This window comes from Coptis chinensis, chromosome 4 (genome assembly GCF_015680905.1).
Source record: "Coptis chinensis isolate HL-2020 chromosome 4, ASM1568090v1, whole genome shotgun sequence".
NCBI classification, from domain to species: domain Eukaryota; kingdom Viridiplantae; phylum Streptophyta; class Magnoliopsida; order Ranunculales; family Ranunculaceae; genus Coptis; species Coptis chinensis.
In genome coordinates, this window is record NC_141459.1 from 22,135,601 (window position 1) to 22,152,869 (window position 17,269).

The 17,269-nt window shown below is 35.0% G+C and overlaps 1 protein-coding gene across 1 annotated transcript; it reads left to right on the forward strand.

Moving 5' to 3' along the window:
- The first annotated feature begins 9,440 nt into the window (after nt 1-9,440).
- On the forward strand, nt 9,441-14,919 carry LOC147502624 (uncharacterized). The gene is made up of 9 exons (XM_086607454.1): nt 9,441-9,875; nt 11,034-11,114; nt 11,531-12,022; nt 12,467-12,602; nt 12,772-12,934; nt 13,401-13,529; nt 13,843-14,037; nt 14,297-14,419; nt 14,504-14,919. Exons 1-9 carry the CDS (start codon nt 9,689-9,691, stop codon nt 14,609-14,611), a joined length of 1,614 nt encoding a protein of 537 aa, XP_086463580.1. The 5' UTR covers nt 9,441-9,688; the 3' UTR covers nt 14,612-14,919.
- The last annotated feature ends 2,350 nt before the right edge of the window (nt 14,920-17,269 follow it).

The window sequence follows — 17,269 nt, forward strand, 5'->3', positions numbered from 1 at the left end:
TGTGAGTAGCCCTAAAATACAACATATAATTATACATATACATACACAATCCATACGGCAGTTAGTTCCTCCATCGAGGCGCCTTAACTTTTAACGACTAATAAAACATCCTTAAGTTCAATAATCTAGGCAGGTAGTTCCTCCAATCGAGGCCTTAACTTCCCACTAACCACACAACAAACTATACACATCATAAATAAGGTATGTAGTTCCTCCATCGAGAGGCTTTAGGTTCTAACTAAACAAATAACCAACCAAACATATTACCATAATTAGATTATTTCGGACTTTCTTTGTGTGTCCCTAAAATCACGTCGTATCTATGTCTTACCTAGTTTCACTGGCTACCACAATCGCAGAACCAACGAACATGTACATCCACATGCCTCCCCTTACATAATGAGCCACTCCGTGCGTAACCACCCTGGAGCGGGATGCCGCGACACCGTAAATCCTCACACGGAAGCCAAATCTATGTAAGCACCGCCACTATTCGGCATAAAATATTTGCATCATCGTTCTATTTTGCGAACGGAATAATCAAGCCACTATTCTATTAACTCTGGGCAGAAGGCCGCCGAAGGCCATTCAAATTTTAATCGAACGCCCGGAAGAAGGGAAGGCCATTCAGATTAAGCGAAACGCCGGAAAGGGGGCCCGAAGGCCATTCGGGATAAGCTGAAGCGCCGGAAGGGCCAATCCGGGCCAAGTTGTGGTAGTCGGGGTTCTAGGATTTTCGTTATGTAATTTATTCAGGTGTCATACGTTAATGACTCATAAACATTTCTACTATATCACGTCGCGCAGGTCAATTACCTTATTGCACTAAGCCATAATATCTAGAAACATCTCAATTATATCTCATAGTCACTTTTCGTTTCTTTCACGTGCCAATATATTATTGCACTACACCACACTCCCGTGGGCAAATATTCACCAATACTATATTAGCATCTCACATATAAAATAATGGAGTGTATATACATTTCTCCAAGATATTGCATTAATATAATTATCCCAGCACATTATATCATGTCACAATGCTTCCACGTATCGCATACATCTTTATTATAGCGTATTAGGAATATAATGTCTCCTAACATCTCAATATCGTCACGTGTCAAAAATACACAACATCAAGGTCAAATCTTTCTTAGATAATGACAACCAAATATATACAAGCTTCCACAGCATTTTATTACTACATTTGTCCATATAATATACAATATAAATCGTAGCACAGTTAGACAGTCAAAAGTCCACAATCAAAGCCCAATATATATATGTTTTACACACTACTCACGTCAAATCTAAATTAGATAATGACAAACCAAGTTATACAATATCGACAATATTTTATTACTATATTTGTCCATATAAATCAAATATGTGAAAAACTGGAAAAGTCAACATTCCCAGTCAACGGTCAAAGTCAACGATCAACAGTCAAAGTCAACGGTAAACGGTCAAAGGTCAACACCTCATGGTCAAGGTCAAACTTAACATGTCATGGTCACAGTCAAACTGTCATCGTCAAAGTCAAAGGTAAAAGTCAACCGTCCATGGTCAAAGGTCAAAGGTCAAAGTCAACCTGTCCTAGTCAACGGTCGATGGTCAAAGTCAAACTGTCCTGATCAAAGTCAAACTGTTGTTTCCATGTTCGACAGGTTCATGGGCATAGCCATGGTTCATGGCTAAGGTCAATGTGCACGGCTCATGAGCTCATGGCTCTAAGGTCATGGTTCGGACCCAACTGGCCAAGCCCAAACCTTAGAACCCGAAAGTTTAAACATTTAGAGATCCACTTAGATCTATTTTAAGTCCTATGGACTGGTCCCAAGCAATATTAAAAACTGGCCCAAAAACTTTAGACTGAACTGGCCCAAAACACAACTGAGTTCGGCCCAAAAATTAAAATGAAACCGGTCCATAGGCTAAGCCAAATTGGTCCAAAACTTAATATAAAAACCGGCCCAAACAAAAACTTAATAAACTGGCCCAACTAACAAAACCAAAATAGCCCAACAACCAACCAAGGCCCAAGGCCCAACTAAGATGAACAGTGTCATCTTCACCAAATTCACCAATTTCTTGCACGGTTCGCTTGACAAGACCACCACCCTCACTCCAAACTAATAGAAATAGCTCGGTTTTAAACCCCAAAACAAACCCAACCTTCCAATACCAACAACACCGATTTCCCCTCTCTCACCCCAAGAAGATTAATTTCGCCACCACCACGCTCTCTCTCTGCAGCCACCACTCCCCAATTCATCAAATCGGTTTTACTCCTCTACACAAACCCTACAACTTTCACAAAGCCAATCACTCTCAATCATTCAATTCCGATTATCCCTCGACCTAGATCTAAAATTTTCGCCGCCATTAATGGCTTCTCTCCGAGCTCCAATCGACAGCGCACACCTCACTACACCACTCAATCCTACAACCACCAACCCATAACACAAACAAATCAGTTCACAACAACGAAAAATCCAAACAAAACCCAACCCAAAAAACAATGACCGTGAGCCATTAGCACCTCCAACAAGCTTTGGGCAAAGCACCTCTAATCTCCATCTCGACCACACGATTCCATCCCCACTAACCTCCAACAATACAAACCCACAACAACATAAAAACGAGTTCAAAACAGCCATAGAGCGGGGCCATTGATGCTCACAGCCGAAGCTTCGACGATTTACTAACTCACAAAGTTTGGACGGTTTAATACAAATCGAATTTAATAAAATTTAATAACACAAATAGCACGAATTCCAATACAGCGGGATAATAAAGCAATTATAAAAAGCGAAACAATATCGCGAGATGTGTAAACTACAAATCCGGTGAAATAGCAAAATAGCTACTCACCTGTATGAACAGCTCGACGAATCTCTCCGAGTCCGAGCTGTCGCGCTCCACCCTCCAGAAATCCAGCTTTCATCTCTTCCTCCATTTTTAATTATTTTATTATTCTCTGAACCCTATTTTCTAGAAAAATGTGTTTATATACTTGGGTCCGAAACCCAAGCCCAACACCGACTCGGGCCCAAAACCAGGCCCACGTATCCCGAGTCCAATCCGACGAATTTTGAAAATAAATAATTAAATTAATTAATTAATATAAAAATACGTATTTAAAAATACGGGCGTTACACTTGGTGTTTCCTTTTTATAGAGAGTGGTCAAGAAATTTAAATGAGTAATTAGTATAATTTTCATATCTCATAGCTATGCATAGTTGCTAATATTTTTTAGAATAATTTAATATAATGACACCCGTTCGTAGGACACGTTCATGTGAAAAATCTTTTCAAGTGGGAGTAGTGTATTCTTTGAGGATATGAAAACAATCAATCTGTTTTAGTGATTTGTACACATTACGTAAGCCGAATGGTGATGATTTCCCGCTAAATCACCATAAATCTAATAAAACTATTATACAAGCTAGATAGAGTTTAAAATAATTTTATTTGAAAATTACGGATTAATATTCTAAACCACAATGTGAAAAGGCTATCTCAATTTGATCCCTTAGTTTCCAAGTACTTATGCACTATAATCGTTGCTCACTAACGTATTTCGGTTTATTTTCAATAAAAATATATTCTTATTCGAAAATGTGCCGCTAAATCACCATAAATATAATAAAATTATTATACAAGCTAGATAGAGTTTAAGATAATTATATTTGAAAAATACGGATTAATATCCTAAACCACAAAGTGAAGAGGCTATCTCAATTTGATCCCTTAATTTCCAAGTACTTATGCACCATAATCGCTGGTCATTAACGTATTTATATTTATTTTTAATAAAAATATATTCTGATTCGAAAATTTGTGCGAGACATTTTATAAAGCCTTTTCAGCACACAAAATATTTAATAGATCCCGAGCGTATGCCCGGGTCTAAAATCTAGTCTATATACTAAAGCAGAGACTTCTAATGAAAGATTTTCTCTCTCCTATGTGGCACTCTAATATGAGAGTTAGTTTTTTCTATTTCTTGTGTGGCACTCTAATATGAAAAATAGTCTTTTCTAATAACCTACAATCTCATATACATGGAACCTCTTTGGAGAGTTTAAGTGTATTTATAATTCTTATATTTGGAGAGCTTGAGTGTATTTCCAATTCTTATATATTTTATCAAATAAAAAAAATGACTAAAAAATAGGTGATTTGTAAAAAGTAATTTATTCTTACGAATCAAACACTTTTAGTGTTCCAATTCTTATATATTTGATAAAATAAAAAAAATTACTAAAAAATACGTGATTTGTAGAAACTAATTCTCTATTACAAATGGATGAAAATGCATTAAACTAATCTCACAAAATAATTAACGGGAAATCAGAAACTATATGCAAATGCATCAAACTTACCTCAAAGAACAATTAACATGAAATTGGAAATTAGTTGCAAATGTATTGAACTAACCGAAAAGAGTAATCAACGATAAATCATAAACTAACTGGATGCAACTGCATAAAACTGATCTCAAAAAATAAATAATGGGAATTGAAAATTGGATGCAACTGCATTGAACTAACCTCAAAATATAAATAACGAAAAATCATAAACTAGAAGCAAATGCATTGAACTAACCGGTTTCAAAACATAGTTGAGTTATATGTTGTGGGAATGTCTCGATAAGTATAATTTTGTATTTAAAATGATGTATATCTTATCTCTTTCCGTATGATTGGGAACTCCTTGCTATTCAAGTAGCTTCAATATATATGAACTTCACCTTATTAAGCAATCTTACAAAACTTCAATCAAACTTCTATTATTAAACAACAAAATGAAGTTGAAGGGTTTTATCAAAGGTGAGTTATTTTTTTTTAATGAAGAGTGAGGTTTTCACATTATAAGAAATTTGGTTGAGTGATCAATATAATATTAATATATAATAGTTATGTATATTTGCAAATATTTTTAAGAATAATTAATATAACAACACCCGTTCGTAGATAATCTTTGAAGATTCCACATAGTGAGTCATGCATAATTTAAATAATAATTAATGGAAAATCAAGAACTGGATAATCTTCAATGATCCCACATAGTAAATCAAACATAATTTATTTTTTATATCATGTTTGCAAGGACACTACAGATGGATCAGTAGAAGTTGGTATTACACACCACATTGGATAATTAAAAGAAAATCGGAAACTGGATTCAAATACATAACTGAGCTCAAAAAGTAATTGACGGAAAATCGGAAATTTTATGCAAATGCAATAAACTAAACTCAAAAAGTAATTAACTAGAAATTGGAAACTATATGCAATTGCATTAAACTAACGTCAGATAATAACTAACAGGAAATTATAAATTGGATGCAAATCCTTGAAAAATATTTAACGGAAAATTGGAAACAGTATGCAAATACATCAAACAAACCTCAGATAATTAATTAATGGGAAACCAAAAACTGGATTCAAATGCATTAAACTAAACTCAAAAAATAATTAACATAAAATGAAAAACCGAATGCAACTGCATTGAACTAACCTCGTAGAATAATTGGTGGGAAATCAGAAACTAAATACAAATGTATTGAAATAATCTCAAAGGATAATTAACGGGAAATAAAAAATCGGATATAATTGCATTGAGCTAACCTCAAAGCATAAATAATCAGAAACTAGATGCAAATGTATTGAACTAACTTTAAAGAGTTATTAATGGAAAATCAGAAACTGAATCCAAATGTAACGAACTAATCTCAAAGACCAATTAACGAAACATTAAAAAATGGATGAAACTGCACTGAACTAACCTAAATGAATAATTAACGGAGAATTATAAATTTGATGTAACTGCATTGAACTAACCTCAAAAAATAATTAATGAGAAATTGAAAACTTGATGCAAATGCATTGAACTAACCTCAAAGAACAATTAACATAAAATCGGAAATTGGATGCAACTGCATTGAACTAACCTCCAAGAATAATTAATGAAAAACTAAAAACTATATGCAACTGCATTAAACTAAAATTAGGGATTAACTAACGAGAATTCAGAAATTGGATGCAAATGCATTGAAATAACCTAAAAAAAATAGTTAACTGGAAATCGAAGTCGGATGTAACTACACATCGCACTGACCTCAAAGCATAAATATCCGCTTTTTTAGCCTTCTCACATAAGTAATTATGAGTAATTAGGAACCAAAAACGAAAGTGAGTTTATAAAAACAGACTCTTACATGTATGCAAATTGTATAGAAATTGTAAACTATCGAGCTAACCTAGAAAAACAATTAACTTGAAATCAGAAACTGGATGCAGATGTATTGAACTAACCTCAAAGAGTAATTAATGGGAGATTGGAACCTGGATACAAATGCAATGAACTAATCTCAAATACTAATTAACGAAACATCAAAAACTGGATGCAACTGTACTGAATTAACCTTAATGAATAACTAACGGAAAATCATAAAGTGGATGCAATTGCACTGAACTAACCTCAAACAATAACTAACGCAAAATCAGAAACTTGATGCAACTGTATTAAACTAACCTCAAAGAATAATTAATAATAAATTGGAAACTGGATGCAACGTACTACATTAAACTAAACTCAAAAAATAATTAATGGAAAATTATAAACTTGATGCAAATGCATTGAACTAATAACCCTAAAATATTTTTGTATTATATGTAGGGGGAATAAATGTCTCGACAAATATAGTTTTGCATTTTAAGTAGTGTTTATCACAATTCTTTTATTGTGATTGGGAATGTCTTGCTATTCAAGTAACTTCAATATTATCTTCACCACATTGGACATTCTCACAAAACTTCAATCAAACTTCTATTGTTAAACCTAACAATAAAAAAAAGTCGATGAGTTTTATCAAGGTTTGATGTTTTCTTTTTATAGAGAGTGGTGTAAGAAATTTAAATGAGTAATTAATATAATTTTCATATCTCATAGCTATGTATAGTTGCTAATATTTTTTAGAATAATTTAATATAATGACACCCGTTTGTAGGACACATTCATGTGATAAATCTTTTCAAGTGGGAGTAGTATATTCTTTGAGGATATGAAAACAATCAATCTATTTTAGTGATTTGTACACATTAGTACGTAAGCCGAGCGGTGATGATTTACCGCTAAATCACCATAAATCTAATAAAATTATTATACAAACTAAGCTAGATCGAGTTTAAGAAAATTCCATTTGAAAATTACGGATTAATATCCTAAACCACAAAGTGAATAGGCTATCTCAATTTGATCTATTAGTTTCCAAGTACTTATGCACCATAATCGCTACTCATTAACGTATTTCGGTTTATTTTCAATAAAAATATATTATAATTTGAAAATTTGTCGCTAAATCACCATAAATCTAATAAAACTATTATACAAGCTAGATCGAGTTTAAGATAATTATATTTGAAAATTACGGATTAATATCCTAAACCACAAAGTAAAGAGGCTATCTCAATTTGATCCCTTAGTTTCCAAGTACTTATGCACCATAATCGCTACTCATTAATGTATTTCAGTTTATTTTCAATAAAAATATATTCTGATTCGAAAATTTGCCACTAAATCACCATAAATATAAGAAAACTATTATACAAGCTAGATCGAGTTTAAGATAATTTTATTTGAAAATTATAGATTAATATCCTAAACCACAAAGTGAATATGCTATTTCAATTTGATTAATTAGTTTTCAAGTACTTATGCACCATAATCGATGCTCATTAACGTATTTCGGTTTATTTTAAATAAAAATATATTTTGATTCGAAAATATGTGTGAGACATTTTGTAAAGCCTTTTCAGCATACAAAATATTTAATAGATCCCGAGCGTATGCTGGTCCAAAATCTAGTTTAACAACTAAATTGATGGTTAGTGATTATGGCACCAAATGATTATCAGTCTATATGAACCATGTATAATGAATGTTTACGTACAAATCATTGCTACAAGTTAAACAAACAAGAGTTTTCTTAACAACATATATCAACTTTCTAGATGCTTATTAATATATATGAGAGACAAAAGCTTTTTACTTTAGAATAAGAATAAATAAACAAGTGGAATGAAATATCTTCTTGGAATGACTATATAGTCTACACACTAATTTAAAGTCACAACCACAAAGTTACATTTTCATACAACAAGAAGCAATAATCAACAAGGTGATACCATTATATTGGTCCTACTAGCTCCTACCAGACTTGAAGTGTTCAGTCGACAGTATACATCAGCTTTGTTGGATAATTTGGTTGGTGTAACCATTCCACTCAAGGCCTTGCGTTCTTATTGGACTGCAATATTCACTAAAATTCATAATTTCAACTATTTGGAACCTAATCTTGGTTGAAGTTATCAACTATTTTGGTTGCATTTTGAATGTAAGTTTGTCCTAAACATACGTGTAGTGCACTGTGCACAACAATGCACGCGTTTTCATGTAAAATTAAGATCCGGAAAAATAGATAGAAATGAGTCCGGTTCCTATATAACCGGGTACAGATATTGATCTCTGTACCACACACACATATTTCATATCTCGGCGCACACACACACATCTCGGAACACACATACAGGTATCGAGACACACACACATTTCGGATTCGGATCAACCGCGAAATAACACGGTTATAGAGATGATCTTTGTAACCGGTTGTAGAGATCCCGAATCCGATAGAAATTGTTGTAATAGTCAATACCGTAGAATAAATTATCCCGAAATATTGGTTTGTTTTTATCTGTGTCATTATGTTTTCGAAAGAACCGCGTAGGATTTTTTATTAATCCCAAATCCCAATCTTTGCATCCGAACTACAGAACAAAGTCAATATTAATCCCAAAAAAAAAAAAAAAAATCAAAACAGACTTCCAAATTCGGTACATAGATCGCGTCATATGTACAGAAGACACCAATATTATGAAAATGCTGCAATATCACAAAAACTGGTTTTTGTAGAACTGAAATTCCTCACTAAAACGATATATGTAGTACAATTGTACTATTATGGTTACTACTTTGAGATGAACCCATATCCTTTGCCTTCACCACACGCTCAGTGGACCTGATTTATATAGACGAAAGGTACAGTTATATACACACTGCACTCATCATCATCTTTACACGCGAAGAAACTTCTTAAACATCCAAAACACGCTATTTTGTGACACAAAGATGTTATCGGTCTCTCGTGAGTCGTGACACACAGATATTTCAGTATTTACTATTTAGGATACAGCAAAAAGATGGAGACTGTACACAGGTGCACAATTATATATATATTTTTTTCCAACAAACAGCTTTTAACTCACGCACGTGTGCTACAAAAAACTATGTCTGCTACGACGTGTCAGTCATTAACACGATCTGGTCCCACAAGAAAAATAATAAATAAAAAGAAAAAAAGATGCCGTGTGCAGGCAACTGCCGTCACCCTTGTAGAAGAAAAGAGTTTGTAAACAAAAAACAAAGTCAAATAAATAGGTACATCCTCGTTTTTTTCTTCTCCCATCTCTCTCCCCTGTGCATTACTTACTGTACTCCTTTTTTTTTTTAAAGCTATACTCCCTGTACTCCTTGTTTGTTTAAAAAAAAGTTTTACGTGAGATTGAAAAAACAGGAGGGAGCTAGTTTTTTTGTTACAGAGGACAGAAGGAGAGAAGGGAATGGGAGTTTGTGTTTCAAGGCCAGAAGGGTGCGTTGGAAAAAGACAGAAGAAGAAACATAAATCTGGTGAGAAGAGAAAGAGAGGGATCAGAAGGAAGAAAGTTTCTTCTTCTGTTCAAAAAACTCAGATAACTGCTACATCTGCTGCTGATATTGATCGTTCTTTTAACAACCCCACTTTCCAAGGTAATTTTTTTTAGATTTTTTTGTTTGTTTGTGTGTTATATGAGATGAAATTTTAGTTTGGAATTAAAGTTTTGATTTTTATTAGTGCATTTTGGTTTTTTTGGTGATGGATTGAGTAGTTAGAATTGGTTTTTAACTTGGTACATTGTATTGGATAGAGTTGAATTTACATTTTGTGAGTTATTTTTGTGTGGATGGAATTGTTGTTTATGGTTGTCAGAGGGAGGTGGGCAAGGGGATCTTGACTTGGTTGGTTGTGCAATGGAGTTGACTGTCTAGGCTGTGATCTAAAGGGATCATGAGAATCATCCTTAAATGCCCATGTGAAATTAATTGTTACATTTTATTTAAAATCAGCTGTGACAGATAACATTTTCAAAGATATCACCATATTCAATCTACTCTTTAGATTGACGGATTATAAAACTTCAAATAAGCTGTGTTTGCATTTAGAATTATATTTTTGTTCAAATAAGTAGGGCCACTTTTAGTGTGGTGAGATAAGTCGTGGTGTTTGAATGTGACGAGTTCTCTTGGAATTCTGCTGTTGCAATTTCTACTGGAAAAGAATAATCCTGGTTTTTGTCTTCAGTTGAGGACCTATTAGCTGATTCTGGAACACAAACAACCTTATTATTCATTCATTGATGTAATTATGCCAATTATTCATTCCTTGTGATAATGTGTTAACTTCTGAACTGTCAACCTTTCGCGTTGAAGTGGCTTCCTGCAGAAAGTGGTTCTGATAGTGAAATGTCCGTCATTCTGTTATGCTACAATTGTTCTATTAAATTTTCTAGTTAGGACTTGGAGAACGATGGTAATTACACGAGATGGTAGAATAAAATGAAAAGGACAACTGGAATGGGAAACTTCAGTGTTACCTACTCACTAAATACGAGTATCTTATTGGCCATGGTGATGTTTAATATCTTTCTTAATACAACAATCAAACTCTTCTTTCATGTAATATCCAGTTCGGTTATTTTTTTCTGTAATGCCAGTAACGATTCTCTTTTCCCTTTTTATTTTAAGACTAATTCTATCTTGAAGTTTTTCAGTGAGACATGCGAATGTGGATCAACCATCTTGTGTTCTGAAGAAATTTCTTAGGCTGTTAATGTGATTTCTCTCATTCATGTATTTTGACTATTTCAGGTAGCACAGAAGAGGCATGGTTTGATAGTATTGCAGTCTTTGAGTCCGATTGTGAGGATGATTATCAAAGTGTCCCAGATGGTAAGTAGTATAAACTATATTATTTAAACATGTCATAATAACACTCAACCTTTTTGGGACTTTGTGTTGTTGAACACACAATAGATAGCAGAATCAAAGCCTGGTGTCTAGACTCTAGAACACATTAGACAGTCCAATACTAATTTTGTGAAACCTCTATTTAATATAAGAAAGTTACTATGTTAAGCAAGCCACAATATCTGTTTTACTTTATAAACATTTCCCATCTTTTAATTTTTAAGTTTTAAAAAACATGGCTTTTCTTTTTAAGTACACCTAAGTGACCGTGTCGCGCATCCTGTTAGTAGAATATGAAATCTTTTGGAGTTGGTAGAGCACATGAAACATGATCCTCTGTTTTTATGTTTGATGGTGGATAGATTTACTGTTTTTCACCTAACTAACCTTTTCTACAGATGCTGCATCCCTGAATGGCCTTGAAGGTGCATCAGTGTCTAGTTTATCATCGTCAGTGAGAGATTCTAACCACGGAGAATCTAATGACAACGTTCCATGCATCCCTTCTAGTGAACGAAGAAGCAATGTGGGGCAAGGAAATTCAGCACACAATTCTGTCAGTGAGGGTGTTAAAATTTCTAACACACGGGTCTTTCATTCAAGTGATGCCGATGTACAGTCTAAATCTGATGGTTTACTGAATGGTGCTAAACGTCCTGTATCACTTGATGAAGTATCTAGCGACTCAGTTACTGAAATTGCTGAAAGGGAGAGTGGAGTACTTGAAAATTGTGGCATTCTTCCTAATAATTGCTTGCCTTGTCTTGCCTCTACTGTTCCTTCTCTTGAGAAAAGAAGATCTTTAAGTCCTGGCCCGCCAAGCACAAGGAAAAAGGCAGCTTTAAAGCTCTCTTTCAAATGGAGAGAAGGACAAACAAATTCTTCATTAAGTGAGTGACAGAATTATTTATTTTGAAGCATTGATGGTTCATTAAAATATTAATTTCAGTCCTACATTATGCTTTATAAGGGAAATTTGATCTTGGTTGATAGCTGGTACTGAGGCATCATACTTGCTGGAGAAAATTTATTAGAGTTATTACAAAATTAATACTATGTAAGCTTCTATAAACGATAATTTTTTATCATCATTTTTCTTCATTTCTTAAGGAGTTCATGATATGTGTGGTGCTCACAGGGAAACTTTTTAGGAGATATATTTTATTTCAAATCTTGAGCCATAAAAAAATAATTATATCCTTATCAAGTAATCAATTTGTACTTTCCGCTATATATAATCATTTGTGTGGCACTAAGTACTGTATTAAGCTAGATATGCGTGAAGCAGTTGATCCTGGGAGGTTCGGCTTATTTTATTTTGTTTCCCCCAACAGGTTCTACAAGGATGGTTCTGCAAAGACCCATAGCAGGCTCCCAAGTTCCTTTTTGCCCGTTGGAAAAGAAAATGTTTGATTGTTGGTCGTCTATTGATCCCAGTACTTTCAAAGTTCGTGGAGAGTATTACTTGAGGCAAGCGACTCTGTTTCCAACTATTATATATTCCAATACAAATAAGCTGAAAATAATGATAACATGGAGTTAACTGAATTATCACATGTTTTTTTTTTCTTTGAATGAATTTTTACCTACCTTGCAAAGTTCAATTCTAACTCAGCTCCGTTGTTGATTTTGATGGCAGGGATAAAAAGAAAGAACCTGCCACAAATTTTTCTGCATACTATCCGTTTGGTGTCGACGTTTTCTTATCTCCACGAAAAATTAAACATATTGCTCAGTTTGTGGATCTTCCAGTAATAACTCCATTTGGGAAGTTGCCCACTATTCTTGTTGTAAATGTACAGGTATCTCTCATCTTTATTGTGGCATGTTGAGTTCACTCAAGTTTGATTGAAATCATTTGCTTGTATAAACGTGCAAGAAAATTGTACATGTGACAAGTCATCACACGTTTAGAAGTATGTCTGTAGGTTACCTTCATTTGCTGGAAGTACAAGTGATTTAGTTTGTGTAAAGTTTTTAGTGTTGTTTGAAGACTATTAAGCTTTCCCTCCCTATAGTTAATATGTGGAAAGCAATCTGCTTATCTGAAATATATTAGCACGTATAAAGATTAATGTTTGGGAATATCTATGTTAGGAAATGCGAAATTCATTAGTCTCCGTGTAGGGCTTCTTCCTTCTTTGTTTTTGTTTGTTGAAAATAAGCACCATACACGAAAGGGGGTAGGTCTTTGTGTTCTACATAATATCTGAGTTTTTATGATTTAACATTTGTAAGAGACTTCCTAACGTGCGTATGCTTCTGCAGATTCCACTATATCCTGCCACCATATTTCAGAATGAATTCGATGGGGAAGGGATGAGTTTTGTTTTGTACTTCAGACTTTCTGAAAACTACTCCAAAGAGCTTGCACCTCATTTCCTGGAAAATCTCAGAGTATGATGGAGCCATTGTAAATTTACGTTCTTTGCTTTGTTTGCTTAATATGATATACATAACCAGCAATGATTACTTCTCAAATGGTCGTGTTTGTGTTACTGGATGTTCCAAATGGTTTTCTTTGGTTTCTATCATGTATTCATGTCTTGCATCTCTCTGCTTTGATGATTGTCATCTGTCTGACTTGTATGCATGCAATTAAGGTTACAATGTTCTCTGGGTTTTGAATGTTTCTTCATGTTTAGTTACAGATTTGATTTGTATTCCCTGGTATAATTCTGATTAATGTCCAATTTTCACCCTGGAACAGAGGATTATCGATGATGAAGTTGAAAAGGTCAAGAATTTTCCTGTAGATACAATTCTACCTGTTCGTGACAGGTTAAAGATCTTAGGTCGTGTGGCAAATGTAGATGACCTTGGGTTAAGTGCCCCTGAGAGGAAACTTATGCATGCATACAATGAAAAGCCTGTTCTCTCGCGTCCTCAACATGAGTTTTATTTGGTAAGTTCCTTAACCATTCAACTAAGTGTGTGTTTTCCAGCTTATATACAATTGGTTGTCAATGAGCCGTGGCTTTGAGCCAGCTTGTTTCACTTTTCTTTGGATTTTATAATATATGCAATGTCAGCTCAACCATTAGATGGTTGAGACATTCACCTCAGTTGAGTTGACTTACTTTTTAGAGACGTTAAAAGATCGTATTATCTGTATCCCAAGGCCTATGATCTCAGAAAATGCTAATCATGAGTATTTCTTACAGGGAGAAAATTACCTCGAGATTGATATTGATATGCACAGATTTGGATATATATCTAGGAAAGGATTTGAGGTGTTCCATGACAAATTGAAGCTTTGTGTCTTAGATGTTGGTCTGACTATTCAGGTAATATGTCTTGCAAGAAAATAAAATTGTGCTTGCATATGTGAAACGTGGAAATTAGTAAACCTTGCGTTAATGGTGAAACAGGGAAACAAAGCGGAAGAGTTACCAGAGCAGGTCTTATGTTCCATCCGTTTAAATGGAATTGACTACATGAACTATCATCAACTCGGGCTGAGACAAGATACAGTATGAATGCTTATATGTCATAAGCATTTGATCCAATTGAAGCGGCTTATATGACTACAGGTCTTTTGACCATTTCTCATGAATCATGATTTTTGATTTATAAGAGATAATTATCGAACGGTCACATTATACATGGAGAGGATGGCTTCTATCAAGCTGAAGCTAAAAAGAAGATGAAAGTGTAACATAATTTATGTAACTAGTAACATTCAGCAAAATAAAAAGTCAAGTTCTTTGCTTCATTTATAACTTGGGATCTGTCCTGGTTGTATCATTTCTGAACATGCAAAATATAAAAAAAAGAGATTTTCTGACTTCGTCGTCTACTACGAGTTACTGACAATTTTTTGGTGAGTTAGATGCCCGTAGTATGCTAATTCTTGGGCAACTGTTTAATACTCTTCGTGTTTTGCTTAGCGAATCTGAATCCATTGTATTTCAAAAATTCTACCAGCCAAGGTTACTAGTATCAGTTAACACTGGCACTGGCGTCTTTCATGGGGTCTGGTGTTTCCGAGCATGTTTTTTAGAAATCATCTTCATGACTCCATTGCTTAACCCTTCTCATGACTATGAGTCTATGACCAACAATGAACTGTTCAACATTTTTGTGTCAAAAAGATCCCAAAGTGAGAGGTGTTAGAGCACTTTTATACCGCCTTTTATGGTAGTATATTTGGTAATTGTTTTTTGATATATAAACTTCAGTATTTCAATCCATACATGTCGCTATAATTTTATTTTGCTAAACTCAATTTAGCCAATTTCAATATTTCATTCCTTGCATAGAGAAATGAATTAGAGAATTTCTATGATGAACCTGGGCACTTGGCGTAACTGGTTCGAGGACCAGCAATTTCATCACTAGAGGTTTCGTTTACGACCCATTGGTAGGCCAAAAAAGTCAATGGGGATAATTGGTAGTCATTGAATTGCAAATATGTTAAGGGGTCATGACCCTTACAGTATTATCCAGAACGAAATTTTCTACTTACTGTTGTTGAGGCCAGACTCCAGGCGTATCTGGGCTTATCTCAACTCCATCCAATGATTACAAGATCACACCCACCAAGGCGCCAACTCGGTTGCATGACTTGCATCTATTGAAGAGTTAAAACTAAAAAGAGTAAAAGAAAGATAAAGCTTTGCAGCTACAGCCACTAAATCTAATTAGACGACTCACTGGTTATGAGTTAGTGAATTGTGTTGCAAGCCTATAACTATAACATGTTCATTCTACTTCAAACTTCAAATTTCAAATCACTACTACTGGGACTGCTATTACAATTCATCACTCTATCTCCCTTCTCCTTTCTATCCTAGAGTATTACTCTTCTGGGGGATGTCTTTAATTTTGGTATTTACTTTTGGTTTGGCTGCCCTTTTAGCCCTTTTTTCGTAGATCTACAATCCCCCCCCCCCTCCCCCCCTTCCCTTTCTTCTCTCTCGTCTCCTGGGGCCAACATGGAACCTTTGATAGGAGATTCATCTAGCAGGATGGAGACTAGTGACCCACCAAATTCTAAAATAGAAAAACTGCAAGCTGAAATGCAGAACCTATTCTGCTCCAAGGAAAAACGAGTGAGTGATATTGGATGCAAGAATGAGGATGCCAATGCAGAGGGACAAAACACTTTGTTGGGTAAGTTGTTTGGAGGAAAAACCATACCTCTCTTGCAGATGAGCTGCATCGATGCTGGCAAACGAGTGGCAACACTAAGATAGAATCTTTATCAAAAGGCTTGTACAAGATGGTGTTCGAAAACCCTGTGGAATACGACCATGTAAGAAAGAATGGACCCTGGATGATCCAAGGGTTCATTATCTCGATGAAAAAATGGAAGCCCTCTGAGCTAACAAACGAGGAATGGAAGTTTGATATGGTGGCTTTCTGGGTTCAGATATATGGGCTCCCTAGTAACAGGATAAATGAAGAAAATGTTAATAAGGTGGGGCTGAGTCTGGGTAAAGTCAAGGCTGTTGATTTGCTGTGCTCACCGGAGTTCAACAAACCGGTGGCAAGGGTCAGAGTGAGGATGGATATCAAGGAAAAGCTTCTCAAAGGCATAGATCTTAGAACGGAATTGGGGGAAACTTTCCCAGTCACCTTTAAATATGAGAAGCTGAACATTTTTTGTTATTTATGTGGATGTATTGGGCATGATATTCACTACTGTTACCAACGAGAAAAGTTTATTATGGACATGCGAAGGTATGGAGGTTCGCTCAAAGATGTCAAGAACAATTTCTCCTTTATGATGAGAGCAAATGTGTTCTATAATGGGGCGGCAAGTTCAAGCCATGTGTCAGTTACGTTCTCTGGTACACCAAAAAAACTGAGGTTTGATCAAATTCCAGCCAAAAATAGAGGCTCACCAGTGAGACGGAACTGGAAGGGGGCTAGGCTGCTGACAACACCGACAAGGAGAACATATGAGGGTAAACTAGATGACGTCAGACCTGTGGTTTCGGAGGAGAGAAAACCAGGCTTGAAAGTGATCATAACGGCTCTCTTTGAAACCTATGTGTCGGGGTCAGTGACCGTTACTGTACCTGATTTGGGGGCCCCATCTCTCTCTGAAATGGGGCATGGGTCAGGTCTGGATATCCAAGCCCAAGAGGAACAAGATATAGCAATGGGCCTCCAAAAAAAGATAGGACTTT